This window comes from Bufo bufo, chromosome 7 (genome assembly GCF_905171765.1).
Source record: "Bufo bufo chromosome 7, aBufBuf1.1, whole genome shotgun sequence".
NCBI lineage: Eukaryota > Metazoa > Chordata > Amphibia > Anura > Bufonidae > Bufo > Bufo bufo.
In genome coordinates this window covers 103391295-103408232 of record NC_053395.1, presented here as the reverse complement: position 1 = coordinate 103408232, position 16938 = coordinate 103391295, and the positions used below count along the sequence as shown (strand labels likewise).

At 44.6% G+C, this 16938-nt stretch overlaps 1 protein-coding gene across 2 annotated transcripts in view; it reads right to left on the bottom strand.

Annotated features, from left to right (window-relative positions):
• The window catches only part of HSPD1 (heat shock protein family D (Hsp60) member 1), a 160638-nt gene that overhangs the window by 116322 nt on the left and 27378 nt on the right, over nt 1–16938 (bottom strand). For both annotated transcript variants that reach the window (XM_040439679.1, XM_040439678.1), the window contains exons 3-5: nt 15289–15541; nt 13461–13543; nt 345–440 (exon numbers count right to left, since the gene is read on the bottom strand). In XM_040439679.1, coding sequence (XP_040295613.1) covers nt 345–440; nt 13461–13543; nt 15289–15541 — 432 coding nt within the window. The remainder of the gene's footprint in view (nt 1–344; nt 441–13460; nt 13544–15288; nt 15542–16938) is intronic.

The window sequence follows — 16938 nt, the reverse complement described above, 5'->3', positions numbered from 1 at the left end:
AGTTTTGAGAACAGTCAAGCATGTTTGCATGCTGGGAGTTGTAGTTTTACAGCAGCTGGAGTGCCGAAGGTTGCTGATCCCTGCTCTAAATAATGATAACAGCAAAGGCAAGATGGTTTTCTAATTGTATATTGCCAAGGTACAACCCACTTTATGACACAGGTCAGCACTACAATGAGCTTACATTATTTTAGTAATCCCTTCAAGTGTTTTGCCCATAATTGTTTTTAAATCCACAATCTTTTTATGTATTGCTCCCATTTAGAACTACTTTTTCAGTAACTATCACAGATGTTCACATATCTTTCAAATGTGCTTTTTTCAGTTTTAAAGGCGATACAAACCTTGACAGTTATAACTCCTTTACGGCCAACTTTTTTCATTGCATCTGAGATAATTTTGCCAATTTCTTGATCTCCATTAGCAGATATTGTGGCAACCTGCATATTAAAAACAAGCAATTGTGAGGAGAGGAAATAATGAGGTTAGACATAACCTTCTGATGTCCACAGCCAAGCAACTTTAAGGCAACTTTATTTTTTTGCAGGACAAGTTATAGTTTGTACTGACACCACTTGGTAGATATATTTATCTAGTAAAGCATAGTTCACAAGTCAGTCAGTGTTTAGGTGAGTGATTTTTACCACAGATTGATTGTTAGCCAAAACCAGGAGTAGAGCTTAACGCGATACCATATGTTCTGCTTGATTATTCGCTACTTCCCTTGATTTGCGTCATTTTAACGCCAAAGGCTCTAAAATGCGACTTTTTAAAACTAAAATGCGCCATTTCACCACCCCCTGCCAGAGCACACTTGAGACTTTTGAAACATATTTGCAACATTTTTACTGGTAAATTGAAACTTTTGTCTCACACTCGAGGCATTTTTGATATTGTTGAATGTAAATTTACTGACAAAACCCTGTTTAGTGAATTTATATTAGAAAAAAAACAAACGCATCCAGTTTTAATAGTTACATCACTGTTTTCACTAGGGATCGACCGATATTGATTTTTTAGGGCAGATACCGATAATTTGTGAACTTTCAGGCCGATAATTTATACCGATATTCTGGGAATTTTCATTTTTGAGAGAGAAAAAAATTTCCTACACAAATCTGCTGAAAATTAATGTTTATTGTTAATGTGTATTTTTTATTTTTTTTTGTAAATCTTTTTCATTTATACTTAATATTTTTTTTTCTAACTTTTAGCCTCCTTAGGGACTAGAACCATTGTCCCATTCACCCTGATAGATCTCTATCAGGGTGAATAGGAGCTCACAGTATCAATAGCAATGGGTGAAAGATAGACCGCCAACAATAAATTAATGGCAAGAGTAACAGACTTTGAGTGCATGAAACGGCGTGGGACGAGTTATATTACAGAAATAGGTTCATAGGCAGGGGAAATGGCGAGAAGAAATATATTACCGGACTGGAACTGATGACCCCCCATTCTCTGTGGCCATGCCCTCATATAAATAAACCTTCAATAACCTCTAAATAATTAATAATCATTATAACTAGTTCACATTAAATCGGATCTGCCCCTAGGAAGGCCCGAATCGACAGAATCGACATTAATTTAGGGTGTCTTTTGATTTAGATGCCCTTGTATGTATGTACGTTGCCCGGCATCAAAGTGATATATTGCTTAAATGTACTTGTCATATGTGCCTATTCTCTGTGACCAGATATCTTTTTGCATTGTTTTTATTTAAGAAAAAGCAATAAAGACATTTATAATAATTAAAAAAAAAATACTGGGGGGGGGCGCACTGCGCCACCAATGTTTTTACTATTGGGATTGGGATGGGGGTGGGGGGCGCACTGCGCCACCAATGATTAATACTTGGGGACTTGGGGGGGGCGCGCACTGCGCCACCAATGAAGATAAGTCTCTCAATCATTCATATACAGGAGGCAGGAGCTGGCTGCAGAATCACATAGCCGGCTCCCGACCTCTATGAGCGGTAGCTGCGATCCGCGGCACCTGAGGGGTTAACTACCGCGGACCGCAGCTATTGCTCATAGAGGTCGGGAGCCGGCTATGATCTGCAGCCAGCTCCCAGCACCCGCCTCCTGTATATGAATTAATGAAAGACTTATCTTCATTGGTGGAGCGGTGGCACAGCCCCTCCCCTTCTCGTCTTCTGTCCTCTTATTGGCGGCAGCAGCAGCACAGGGGAGGGAGACACTGCTTCCTTCTCCCCTGTGTTGCGGAGGGAACACAGAGAGCGCTGAGAGCAGCGCGTTCTGTGTTCCCAATACGTTATCGGTATATCGGCAAAATAGATGCCGATACCGATAACGTTCAAAAGCCTCAATATCGGCCGATAAGATCGGCAAAACCGATAATCGGTCGATCCCTAGTTTTCACGCCATGAATGCGACTAACAAAAAGTAGCATCTTATGCCATAAATGCGACTTTTTACACAAACCAGCACAAACTGCCTTAATTATCTGCAACAATGAGCCATTTCTGCCAAGAGGATGATAAATGAGGTGTAATATGCGCCAATTTGATAACGCCACCTACTATGACATTTATAACTCATTTCTGCCGTGATGCATTCTTTATGGTGAAAATACTCGAGAAAACAGTTGATACATTTGGCACAAATCTAACCACCATTCTATTTGGTGCATTTTACATCATAATTCTGGTGCAACATGCTTAGTAAATGTCCCCCAGTAAGTTTTTGTTTGTTCCTTTAAAACAGGGAGGCTCAACCTGCCGCCCTCCATCTGTTGTAAAACCACAACTCCCACCATGCTCTGCTGTAGGCTGTTCAGGGACGCTGGGAGTTGTAGTTTTGCAACAGCTGGAGGGCCGCAGGTTGAGCATGCCTACTTTAAAAGACTTAAAACACTGATCAGCTGTTCTACAATAAACGTGGAACAATGCCAAGGAACCACAACTGGGTTCTAACCAACACTGCCAGTATTGTTGTGGCCGGACAACAATACTGGGTGGGTGCTGTGTCTCCCAATGAAGAGCGAGAAAGATTTTACTGGTAAGTTATACAAAAATCTCCTTTTCTCGCCCATATTCATTGGGGGACACAGGAACCGTGGGATGTCCAAAAGCAGTCCACAGGGAGGGAAAAACCACAGACCCATGGAAGCAAGTGTCCCTGCAGGCATCCTAAGAAACTGCCGCCTGCAAGACAGTGTTGCCAAGCAGCGTCCGCCGATGCACAAGTATGCACCTGGTAGAATTTGTGAATGTGTGCAAGTAAACCTAGCCACCTTGCACAGCTGTGCGACCGAAGTGTGATCCTCCGAGCCGAAGCGCCCACCTCTCTGGTGGAGTGAGCCGTGATACCTAGGGGCAGAACACTGTTCCGGGCACGGTATGCTTCGGCCCTTGCAGACCGAATCCAACGTGTAATTGCCACCTTGGAGGCCGCCAATCCCTTTGCGAAGACCCTCCGGATGACAAAAAAGGGGTTCCGTAAGCCGGAAGGGACTGGAGGCTGCCAAATAATAATCAGAGCCCTGACAACGTCCAATGATGAACTCCCTTCCCTAAAGTGGGAAGGAGGGACAGTGAAGGAAGGACAATTTCTTCATTGATATGAAAGTCAGAGACAACCTTCGGGAGAAGGAATGGACCGGAGAACCGCCTTATTATCCTTCTGAAGAACCAGGAAGGGTTCTCTGCAAAGAGCGCCCGCACCTCGGACACCCGTCTGATGGATGTGATAGCCACAAGAAAAAAAAAGAAAAAATAACTTTCAGGACAAGAATCCTGAAGGAAGGCTTTCATGGCACCAGGGGAGCCAGAGGACGCTGGAAGCTGTGTCCCCTAGGATAGAAGCGTCAACACCTGACCCATCAAGGAACTAAGTGCTAAACCAAGGTCAACCCTGATTGTAGAAAGGATAGGACCGTGGGGAGAGAAAAAACAGTGAGGATGTCCCGGCTTTCACAGAAGCCCAGGAAGGACCTCCAGGTCCTACAATAGATCCTGGACTATGCAGGCTTACTCGCCTGACTCATAGTGCGGATGACGTCCGCCGAAAAGCCTTCTGCAGAATGGCGGTTTCAATAGCCACGCCGTTAAATGAAAAGACCTGAAATGCTGATGTAAGACCGAACCCTGAGAAAGAAGGTAGTCTCTGAGTGGCAGTGACCAAGGGACGTCTCCAGAAGGAGAACAAGGTCAGCGTACCATGCGTCCAGAAGGAGAACCTGTTGAGACCTATATTGAACTGGTCAGCAGGGATATTAAGACACACATAGATGGCATCAAGAGGGGTGAAATGCGGTTTACATCTAACATCACACCAGAAGAAAAGATGGCTATTAAATCATTAATGGAAGACAAGAGAATTGTTGTGAAGCCAGCAGACAAAGGGGGTGCTATTGTCCTTAGGGATAGGACAAAATATGTGACGGAGGTGTATCGTCAACTTTCAGATTGTGATACATACGAAGTGTTAAACACAGATCCAGTTTTTTGTATAAATCGTAAAATAATGAAAGTTGTGGATCACTTTACTGCATTGGGTGTCCTGGACAGTAATATGCACACCTTCCTGGTCAACCAAACACTGATAACACCTGTTTTTTACGTACTCCCTAAAGTACATAAAACTTTGAATGACCCCCCAGGTCGCCCTATTGTGGCCTCGGTGGGATCCATTTTGTCTCCCTTGGCAATAGTGCTTGAGAAAGTCCTTACTCCATTAATAAGAGGTATTCCATCATACCTGGCAGACGCACAGGACTTCCTGAACACTATTGCGCAATTGGGTCCAGTTCCACTGGACAGTCTACTGGTGACGATTGATGTGATCAGCCTGTATACCTCCATAGAACACAGTGGAGGTGTGCAGGCTGTCAAGTCATTCCTAGAAAGGAGTGATTACTCCCTTATAGAGCGAGAATTTTTTGAAGAGCTGCTCCACCTCGTCTTATATGAGAACTATTTTATGTTTGAGGATTCTTATTATTTTCAAAAGCGGGGGACCGCGATGGGGTCTAATGTGGACCCGCCCTATGCAAATGCATATATGTCTCAATTTGAGGATAATTTTGTATACAGCAGTCAGTGGCATCACAACCACATTTTAGTGTGGAAAAGATTTATTGACGACATCTTTTGCATATGGGCGGGGTCACAGGAAACCCTCGCGGTATTCGTTTCATACCTGAACCAGGCATGCACCAGCTTACAATTTACAGTCACAAGTGACAGTCGGATGGTTAGCTTCCTGGATACAAGGGTTATCAAGGACTTGAACGGTAATCTTTCAACTGATTTGTTTCGGAAGTAGACAGACAGAAATAGTATCCTCCACTTTACCAGCGCCCATCCACCTGCTCTTAAAAAAGCCATTCCAAAGTCCCAGTATCAGAGGGTTAGACGGATCGTCTCTGATGCCTCAGTACTGGGTTCTAGAATAGAAGAGATGACCACAAGATTTGAAGAAAGAGGGTACCCACCATCCATCCTAACAAACACCTTAAATGAGCTAGAAACTCCCCGTAGCCCTGAGAATAAACAAGACAAAAGTTTACGAGTGGCACTGATTCACAAATTCCACCCATTTAATTCTAAATTAGATAACATTGTGAAGAAACATTGGTGCCTGTTAGGTAAAGCATACCCCCAAATCAGGGAATTCCAAAATCCGCCCCTTATCTGCAACAAAAAAAACCCTAGTTATAGAGACAAGCTAGTGCGTGCGGATATTGGGAGTACCCGTGGTACTCTTAAACAGGGGGTCCTGGCTACACAGCGGAAGGGCACTTTTCCGTGCCTCCATTGTTTCCAGTGCTCCAATGTCATCAAAGGGCCTAATGTTTACCACCCACATACTGGACGCTCATATGCAGTTGATAGCTTTTTCACATGTGAATCAGCCAACGTTATATATCTAATAAAATGTCCCTGTGGGTTGTTATACATTGGCGAAACTATGCAGAGTGTCAAAGACCGCATTAGAAAACACAAATCCACTATTAGGACAAAAAAATTTACTTTTACCAGTTCCCTCCCATTTCGATAAGTTTAACCATACTATCGCTCAATTGAAATTCCAGGTCATAGAACAGATTTCTAGACCTAGGCGGGGTGGCGATATCAAAAAATTACTTTTGCGCCGGGAGGCGTACTGGATTCATACCCTTGATACCCTTTATCCGAGAGGCCTTAATCGCGACTACGAAATTATGCATATCTGATTTCTATTAGTGCTATTTTCTGTTCATTTTATTTATACTAATTTTCATAATTTCTTGCATTATTTTTTTCTAGACATCTACCATATAAATGAAAGGAGTACATCAGCTGTTTTGGTATTTAACATAATTATTTCATTGTGATTGACATGTATTTTGATACCTGTTGCGCTTTTGATTTTTTGATTGATTACCTTGATTTTGTTACCATGTGACTATGCATGTACCGCCCCTATTTTGGGCGTTCACGTCACTGGGAGGTTCCTTTCCTTAATCATTGATACGTGTATATATATATATATATATATATATATATATATATATATATATATATATATATATATATATATATATATATATATATATATATATATGAGCTGCTGACCATGTATATTTATCTGTTGAGAAAGGCAATTGAGCCGAAACGCGTCCTTTGATGGACTATTGTTACAGGCAATAAAACTTTGAAAGCATTGAAGACTCGTCTGCTGGGATTTTTCTTTTCAGCGTACCATGCGTGACGGGGCCAATCCGGAGCTATTAGGATTGTCGGAACGCCCTCCATCCCGATCTTCCATAGAACCCTGGGTAGGAGGGGGAGGGGAGAAAACACGTAAGGAGGGATTACTCCTGTGAAGATATCAGGGCGTCCACGCCGCATGCTTCCGGATCTCTTGCCTGGGAGAGAAAGGTTGAAAGCTTTAGTGTAGATACAGTTAGCACACCCGGGAACAACAGAAGGAATCCCTGTAGAGGAGAGATGTAGTGGGCGCCCCAGCCCACCAGACGAGACCGGAGCGCCACAAAACTAATACCCAATGCAAATGCAGAGATAGAAAGTTAGTAATGTAGGAGCTACCAAGGCTTGCAGGGTGGCTATGAACCAGAGGAGGAAAAAGACAGGAGAATAACAGGCTAGGTCTAAAGCCCATTCTCCATCTGAGACCGGCGCTATACAGAAGTAGCCAAGGATTAAGTGGCTGTGCAAAAAAAAACTCCACCTGATGAGGAAGCCAGGCAAGGGGAGTCACACTGTATTGCTAGCCCCATACCCCAGCAGGAGGAGAGGGCCACCCGCAGAGGCCACCGAATTCAGTGCTAGAAGAGTCCACCACCTGAAGAATGAGCAGCAGAACTGAAGCATGTAGTGGTAACGCCACTCCCACAGTAGTAGCCAGCGCTTGCCCATCAGCGCAAAACTGAGGGGGAGGCCTGAGACTATCCGTAGAAGCCACGTACAATACTGCCCCTGTTAAGTAGAGCTAACTTAAAAACTCTACCTGGAAGGGCGCTGAACAGGTGCAACTGCCAAAGCTAGCGCCAGGGTAGGGCCCCTAACTGAGGGGGATGTCCCACTGCAGCGACTACGAACTCAAGCATTAGCAATAAAGCTGCACTTTGGGAAAGTGGTTATGCTGGCACTTTTCCCCGAGAAGGAGGAGTGGTGGATAGAGAATACAGGGTCAGTGAAACACTTGACTCGCTGGATGGAACGTACTCACCAAATATGTGCAATGGTGTACACACTACGCATTGATGCGGACAATATCATGACTGACAGAAATGGTGGAGGCCCATGGAGATTTGGGGGGGGGGGGGGGGGAGGGAGGAAAAGGGGTCTCTGGGACACAAGTGATGCTAGGCAACCCCCTGAAAAGACAGGATTAGCATGTCCAAAGGCACGCCAAAAGAAAGAAGGAATAGCCACCGTAACCACTGGCGGCACCTGTATACCACTAGAGTAAGTGTACCGACTGTTGCCACGCCCCCTTGTGAAAGCGAAGGCACCTAGAGCCATGGCGTAGTTGAATTGCAGCATCCCAAGATGTTTAGTTATTCCCCGCTAGTGGATCACTCGCGGAAGGAGTTAATGCAACAGGAAGCACAGTGAAGGGCAACACTCAGCCTATGGAAAGGGATAGCGCGACAGTCGGGACCGTATGCAATGGTAGTGCAATTACTCTACCTTTGGAAGGTGGAATGCAAGTACTTAAGCCAGTGGTAGGAAAAATACTCCACCTATGAAGGGGAGGTTAATGCCCCACAGCGGGAACTAGTGGATATGGAGAGTCCTGTACCCCGTGGGAGTGCAATTATTGCACCTAAGTAAAGGGGGTAATGCCTACAGCACACAATGTAACCAGAGATAATGTCATCGTGCCACCTATGGAAGGGGCTAATGCATACGGCAGGTACTGAACCCAGTGGAGACACAATTCCACCACCTACAGAAGGGGGAATGTATACGCCCGGCACTGAAACCAGTGTTCTGGTACTTAGTCCACCTATGGCAGGGGACAATGTATAAAGCAAGTACTGTATGCCAAAGTAGTGCAATTACTCCGCCCATGGAAGGGGGCAATGCATACGACAAGTACTGCTGGCCACCGTAGACGCAATCCTGGGAGATAGCTTCAGATTTATGTCAGACTGACCCTCTCCGGGGAGGGAGGGCGTGCGAGCATGACCCAGGGAGGAAGAGTGGGGGTGCGGAGATATTCGAGGAGAAAGATGTCCTGCTGGACCGCTTGCACGTAGGTCTACCCCTCAGAATCTCGCCCCTGGTAGTTGCGGACTGCGCAGGTGGGGACTTATCAACCAAACTGCCCAGGGGTTGTAGTGGAAACTTCTAGAGGTCCGTTCACCGGATTGCGCAGGCGGTGCATTATCAACCAAACAACCCTGGGAGGGAGGATTAGGAAGTTCCAGAGGTCCCCCACTGGATTTCACAGGTGGAGAATTATCAACCAACCGACCCAGAAGGGTGGATTGGGAATCCTTCATATCAAACGACCCGGGATTGGGAATGTCAGAGGTCCTCTATTGAATTGCTCTGGTGGAGAACTAATCAACCAAACGACCCAAGAGAGTGCATTGGGAATGTCAGAGGTCCTCAGTGATTGCGCAGGTGGAGGATTGTCAGCCAATGGCCACGGAGGGCGTATTGGGAATCCTTCAAGGTTCCCTGTATTGCGCAGGTGCATGCAGAATCATCAACCAAGCAGCCGTGTAGGGCACTTGGTTGATGAGGTCCTCCTGTGACCGGGACAGGGTACAGGCCCAGTCTGGTAACGCACGGTTATGATGTGTGCTGAGGGGGCCGGGGCCCATATTAAATGTTTTTTATTTTATTTAAATACGACTGGAGAAGTGTATGAAGGGTTACTTCTTGAATAGTAAGTAACTGCACTGTTTATCTAACCAGCACTTTCCTGCTGAAAGATAGCCAGTCCTTAGAGTTCAAATCTAATCTGTAGTGGTGGAAAAAAAATAAATAAAAAAAATGTACATGGAGGCTGCTACTTCCAGGTAGCAGCCCTACAAATTTGTTCTAGAGATGCATTAGCCCTCTCTGCCCAAGAGGTAGAAATGGATCTGGTTGAGTGAGCACCAAATTGCAAAGGGGAGGGGGGGGGGGGGTTAGATCTAAAAAAACTGACTCCACAGCTTCCTTGTCAGATGGAGGATAATCCACTACCAGTTAAGCCTGCTGGCTGGGTTTTATATCCCTAACCAAAACCTGGACTGGAACGTGAGGAACAGCTACCCATCCGGTACTTTGGCTGCTCCCAGTAAGAGCCAGCGCGGATTGGCTTTACAGCCACACTAAATAACCAAAAGGGTCAGTCAGCACTAGCTGCCGCTGACACTTAAAATTACCGGCTCTTACCTCAACGAGGCCACGAACCTCTGTGACACATATCTTACGTCAATGATGGCCCCTTGCGCTTTTCTACACCATTGACTAGTGACCCAAGTATTCAGACAGACATCTTTTAACGTCTAGACAATGGAGCCTCCTCTCTTTCTCGTTCTTAGGGGACTGAAACAAGGATGGAAGAACAAGGTCTTGGGTTCTATGAAACTGGGAGACCACTTTAGGTAGAAAAGGAGGATCTGGTTTAATGAGCAGTCTATACTCCAGGATGTTAGTATAAGGCTACATGCACACAACCGTGCTGTTTTTTGCGGTCCGCAAAAGACTGAAGCCGTCCGTGTGCCTTCCGCAATTTGTGGAACGGAACGGGCTGCCATTTTAGAAATGCCTATTCTTGTCCGCAAAACGGACAAGAATAGGACATGTTATATTTTTATTGCGGGGCTACGGAACGGAGCAACGGATGCGGACAGATGTCCGCATCTTTTGTGGCCCCATTAAAGTGAATGGGTCCGCATCCAAGCGGCAAAAAACTGCGGCTCGGATGCAGACCAGAACTACGGTCGTGTGTATGAGGCCTTAGGAGAGGTTGAAAAGGAAGAAATCTCCCCCACGCGCCTGGCAGAGGTAATCACCACCAGAAACATGGTTTTAAAAGACATTTTTAATAGATAAATTCTCTAGTGGTTTGAAAGGAGGCTCCATCATTCTAGACAAAACTAGATTAAGATCCCACGGGGGAACTGAGGGTCTGATCACAGGTTTAGGCTCCATTCACACGTCCGCAAACGTTCCGCAATTTTGCGGAACGGGTGCAGACCCATTCTTTTTTTTTATGGGGACGGAATGGATGTGGACACCCGCATTTGCGGAGCGTGGCCCCGATCTTCGGGTCCGCAGCTCCGCAAAAAAATAGAACGTGTCCTTTTCTTGTCTGCAGCTACGGAAAAGAATAGGCATTTCTATAGGGGTGCCGGGCAGGTGTGTTGCGGATCCGCAACACATCACGGACGTGTGAATGGAGCCTTAATCCTAATTTAACCACTTCACATCTGGGCCATTTCCCCCTTCCTGACAGCCATTTTTTGCAAATCTGCCATGAGTCACTTTATGTGGTCGACCGAAACTCCTGGCAGTAGTGCGCATGTCCGTGCGCGTGTCTCCGCAACTACTGGTGGTGACGTCATGCCGTGACCGGACGCTTCTGGCGTCTGCGCATTGCCTGTTTCCGAACGCCGGATCTAGCGGCATGCGACATGTTTGATACGATGAACGGCGCTGGGTATGTCAACACTTTCTCTCTTCTTTTGCATCATTATTCTTGTTCCTCCCACTTTTGTGTACACCTGTCCCTAATCACCTCTCTGTAGGTTATAATATATACACTATGTATTATATTTTTGATTTATCACTACAGCGATTTTTCGCCTATGGGTATTACACATGTATATCTGTATTTGGATATTGTACATGCACTTCAATTTTTTAACTTTATTGTTGATTGATTGTATTATGATGTAATGGGGGTTGGACTATATATAGCCCAGCATACACTGTGTTCACTGCTTGAAAAAGGCTCTTGTTTGAGCTGAAACGTTGCCATCTGCATGGGTGATTAAAGACCACTACTTTTTTTACTTGGAGTGCTGTATATATATATATATATATATATATATATATATATATATAAAGAAAAGACACCGCAGCACGTCCGTAGGTGAAAAATGTGGATCTTTATTAACCCTTATCATACACCTTGGTAAGGTGTTTCCACCGCTGGCACCCATCTATTCATCACCAGGAGTGCTGCCCTGATTCTACATACATGTACATACATACATACATGTATACATACATATACACACACATACATACACACACGTTCAATTTTCTCAATTCATCTCCTAACAAATAAACAATTGAAATCTCTCTCGCATTGCAGAGATGACAAAAGGATGGCAGTATAATTTCCTGTGAACAGTGGAGTCTAGAAACCACCATGAGTGTGAAGGCTGGATCATGTTTCAGGATCACTATCATCTCTAAACCCTGTATGACAAGGCCTGTAACTCCCCTACTATTCTAGCCGAAGTGATGGTCACTTAAAAAATAAATAAATTTATCCCAACAGAGGCACTTTAACACCATATTAAGATCCCATGTGGGCACCCTAGGAGGGAGAGTAATCTGAGATCTGGAAACAGCCTTAATAAATCAACCAAAGGTTCATCATATATTCTTCTTTGGAAAAGAACACTCACTGCTGACACCTGTACCTTTAAAGTAGAGCGAGACCCTTATCTGAACCTATTACAAAAATTCAAAAACTTGGAATTTTATCATTAACTGTACCAGAACATTTTAGAAAGGTGTTCCAGACTCTAAGGTAGATTGCTGAAGTAGCTGGTTTTCTACTTTAACAGTGTAGACACCACATTTGAAGACAAGACTCTACTTTCTAGTATTGACCTTGTATTATCCATGCCAAGAGGTGTAAATGTTCTAATTCCTGATGATTTACCAGGCCCAGAAACAGATCTGGGCCACAAAGGACCTACTAGAATGACCTTCGTGGCTTATGGCTTCTCTTTAGGTATACTACCAACAGTAATACCAGTTCCTTTTCTACCAATAGGAAAATCTGTTCCGAAATTTCCAGAAGAAAATGTTTAGATGGGCCACAGCTGTGGTGTTCTGACAGAAACGTGACACTCACCTTTCACGATCTGGAGTGCAGATATCAACACTTATTGCTTAGTAGTTCTTTCGCACTGGAGCTAAGATATTTTTCCTTCTCCTTGAAAAAAAAATATCTTTTCTTTTTTGTCACCAAATTCTGACCCCTATAACTTTTGCAATTATGTGTACAGAGCTGCGCCAGGGCTCTTTTTGAGGGGGTTATCCAATCTTTTCATGGATACCTTTTTGATCATTTTTAATTCATTTTCTTGTGCGAGGAGAAGCAAAAACGCTGAATTTGCCATTTTGATGGGTTAAATATTTTTATATTTTAATAAATGCACTTTTGCATACGGCGATGGCAACGTTCATGTATTTTTATTTTGGGAACTATAACAAGCAATCAGATCACTTTGCTAATAGACATAAATGCATTATCCACAACATGCACTTTTTGTGCAGCAAATCAGTGCATTTCACACTTTGCAATGCAGTATGTTGAAATCTGCAGCCAAATTCTGGATTCAGTCAAATTTGCATCTTAAATTACCTGACACGTGAATTTAGTCTTAGGGCTCATGCTCACGACCGTTGCCCCATCACTTGAATGGGTCCCCAAATCCGGAGATGCGGAATGGAAGCATTACGCAGTGCTTCCGTGGGGTTACGCTCCGCAAAAAAGTAGTGCATGCACTACTTTTTTGCAGTGCGGACAGACGGATGCTGATCCCATTCAAGTGAATGGGTCCACGATCCGTATGCGGCTGACCCGTGGTCGTGCCCGCGCAAATTGCGGTCCGCAGCACGGGCAATGACCGCTTACGCTCATGGGCAATTACAGTCATACATAACATGCTCAAGCAAAACAGAAGAAGTAGTGGGTCACCATAAGTATTTTACAGACAGATATTCATAGCAACATACTTACTTGAGCAATCTCTTCAGGAGTTGTAACTGGTTTTGATAGTTTTTTCAACTCTTTGATGACTGTATCAACTGCCATCATCACACCTGCAGAAAACACAATCTATTCAGTCAAAGAACCTTTAGGCCTCTTGCCCAAGACCGTATACCCTCCGAGAGATATGGTCTGTGAGCAGGTCATATGTCCTGGAGCGGCATTGATCATGCGCGCAGCATCATAGATAACAATGATGCTGTGCACGTCGGGCCGTCTGCAGAGCTATTGTCCCGACGTGCACAGCATCATTGTAATCTATAATGCTGTGTGCTCCCGAACAATGCCGCTCAGGGACACATGGCACGCACACAGACCGCATATCTCGGAGGTGACCTCTGTGCTATATATAGGTTGTGATATAAACAAACATAGTAAGGCTACATTCACGCGACCGTGGTGCAGACAGCAAACTGCGGGCACCTGCCCTGTGAACTCCACATCGCGGTGCAGACCCATTGCCTTCTAAACCATAACAGAACTCCTAGGCTAGATAGTGATAGTCCTGTTGACAAAGACCACACAGAGTGACTTACAGGGGATAATAACCATTAGATAGGTGGTGGTCCAATTTATAAGACTCAAACCAATCATGAGAATAGGGGCTCTGCACACTGCTGCTCCCCATAAACACAAATTGAGCGACAGTGTGTATGCTTGAACTGCCAATCTAATCATTTTTGGGGCACGGGTCCCTCCTTCTCTTAATCAATTGGTGTCCCAGCCATTAGAGTGAAACTATCAGATCTGAGTGCAAAAAGAAGTTTAAAGGAATCCAGCTCCACTTGGATAAAGGAATATGCGTTTATTCAGCTTGCGGTTAAAAACTCATCCATGAATTACAAAATTAGCAGTCTTGTCTACGCGTTTCGGGCTACCAGAGACAATTCCAGCCCTTCTTCATGAAGAAGGGCTGGAATTATCTCTGGTGGCCCGAAACGCATAGACAAGACTGCTAATTTTGTAATTCATGGATGAGTTTTTAACCGCAAGCTGAATAAACGCATATTCCTTTATCCAAGTGGAGCTGGATTCCTTTCAACTTCTTTTTGCATTTGCTGCCCGCACCTGACAAGGGCTATCCGTACTCACAATTAAAGGAAGGGCAGGTGAGAGCTGCTACACTTCTCTTTTTCCTTATCAGATCTGAGTGGATCTATCTTATCTGTCAGCTATTTTCCTCCCAATAAACTTCTAAAATCACATTAGTTACAGACTGATGTGGAAAAAAAGGAAGTTAGTTGGCCAGCCCCGGATCAGAGTTACTATTCAATAATTCTTCCTCTGGCTTTCTGTAAGGCTATATTCACACCTGCGGCATGGATTCTGACAGGCTGTTCCAGCAGAGAACAGCCTGCTAGAATTCTCAGGATACTGGCACTGCCAGATGCTATCGGAATGTCTGGGGCCCATGAACTATAATGGCGTTCGGCGTAGCTCTGGCAAATATGCAGAGAATATGCAGGACACAAATCACTGCACACTGTGGGTCTAACAGCCAGACAATTACATTTTTCTTCTGATCCAACAGAACTAAGCAAAACTAAAAAGGTAAAATAACATCCTGATTCCTATGAAAATCAGATACTAACTTGAGATAAAAGGGCTGCAAAGGCCTAATGGTGACTTATTTAAAGCTGATTTTGCATGGGAAAACCTGATAACAGAGCTAATCATCGTACAGAACTGCAACGCAAACTGCAGTATACTTGCACAGAAGTTTAACAGTCAGTCTTGGAAACTCACTGAACTGCTAGGAAACGGGTGAACAAGGCCATAGCAAAAAGAAAAAGCTTACCCCTTCTAATTTCTACTGGATTTGCACCTTTGCTGATTTTTTCAAATCCTTCTTTGGCAATAGCCCTAGCAAGGACAGTGGCTGTAGTTGTACCATCACCAGCTTCCTCATTAGTGTTATTAGCTACATCTTGAACCAGCTTGGCACCTATATTCTTGTACTTGTCTTTCAGGTCGATTGATTTTGCAACAGTGACACCATCTTTGGTTACTTTAGGACTTCCCCAGCTCTGTTCAATGATAACTGTTCTTCCCTAGAAAATAGTACATCACATAACTAGAGGTGAGCAAAAACGTGAATTAAAATTACAGTAAATCATATCGACAACTGTTACAATAAAATATAAATGTTTTTATTTTAACCTCTTAAGGACACATGACGTACCGGTACCCAGTGCCTGCTCAAATCATTGAGCAGGCACCTTGGCTAAATGCCCCCCGCCCCCCACCCCCCCCCCCCATGTATGCGATCGCAGCAAACCGCAGGTCAATTCAGAAATGCGGTTTGGGAAGTTTCTGATCCCCGCGGTCTGTGACCGTGGGGATCAGAAACTTCAAATAAGATTTTAATGTTTAACCCCCCCTGCTGCCCTCTTTGTTATCTGCCGGCGGGCGCAGCGGGTGGCGTGCGGGGAGTGCGGCAGGGAGGGCGGTGCTTTTATGCATGCGATCATCCGCCCGCCCCCTCTCAGGATAGCCGAGCAGTTTGCAGAGTGTCAGCACATTGCTGACACTCTGCTTGAAACGCCTGACATCTGTGCTGGCACAGATGCCATGCGCTTAACCCCTTCCATGCCGCGGTCCATAGGGACCGCTGCATGGAAAAGATTAAGAGGGAGGGAGCTCCCTCCCCATCAGCCACTGCTCTGCTGTGGCAGGTTGTGATTGTTACCATGGCAACTGGATGCCTTCACAGGTGTCCGGCTGTCCATGGTACCGATCAGAGGCGGTCCATGGTGCTGATTAGACTTCTGCTAAAGGCAGAAGTCTAATCAGATTTGTAAAGTGAAAATACAGTACAGTACCTAGTGTACTGTATTATACAGACATCAGACCCACTTGATCTTCAAGAACCAAGTGGGTCTGGGTAAAAAAAAAAAAAATGCATTCCCTACACGTTTGATATCATCGCGTCCGTAACGACCTGATCTATAAAACGGTGATGTTACTTTACCCGCACGGTGAACGCCATAAAAAAAAACAGAAAACAAAAAACTAAGATGAAATTTAAATTTTGCCCACCTTACTTCCCAAAAAAGGTAATAAAAGTGATCAACAAAGTTGTATGTACACCAAAATAGTACCAAACCGTCACCTCATACCGAAAAAAATGAGACCCTACCTAAGATAATCGCCCAAAAACTGAAAAAACTATGGCTCTCAGACTATAGAGACACTAAAACATGATTTTTTTTGTTTCAAAAATGAAATCATTGAGTAAAACTTACTAGGGATCGACCGATTATCGGTTTGGCCGATATTATCGGCCGATATTGAGGATTTTGAACGTTATCGGTATCGGCATCTATTTTGCCGATATACCGATAACGTATGGGGAACACAGAACGCGCTGCTCTCAGTGTTCCCTCCGCAGCACAGGGGAGAAGGAAGCAGTGTCTCCTCCCCCTGTGCTGCTGCTGCCAATGAGGGG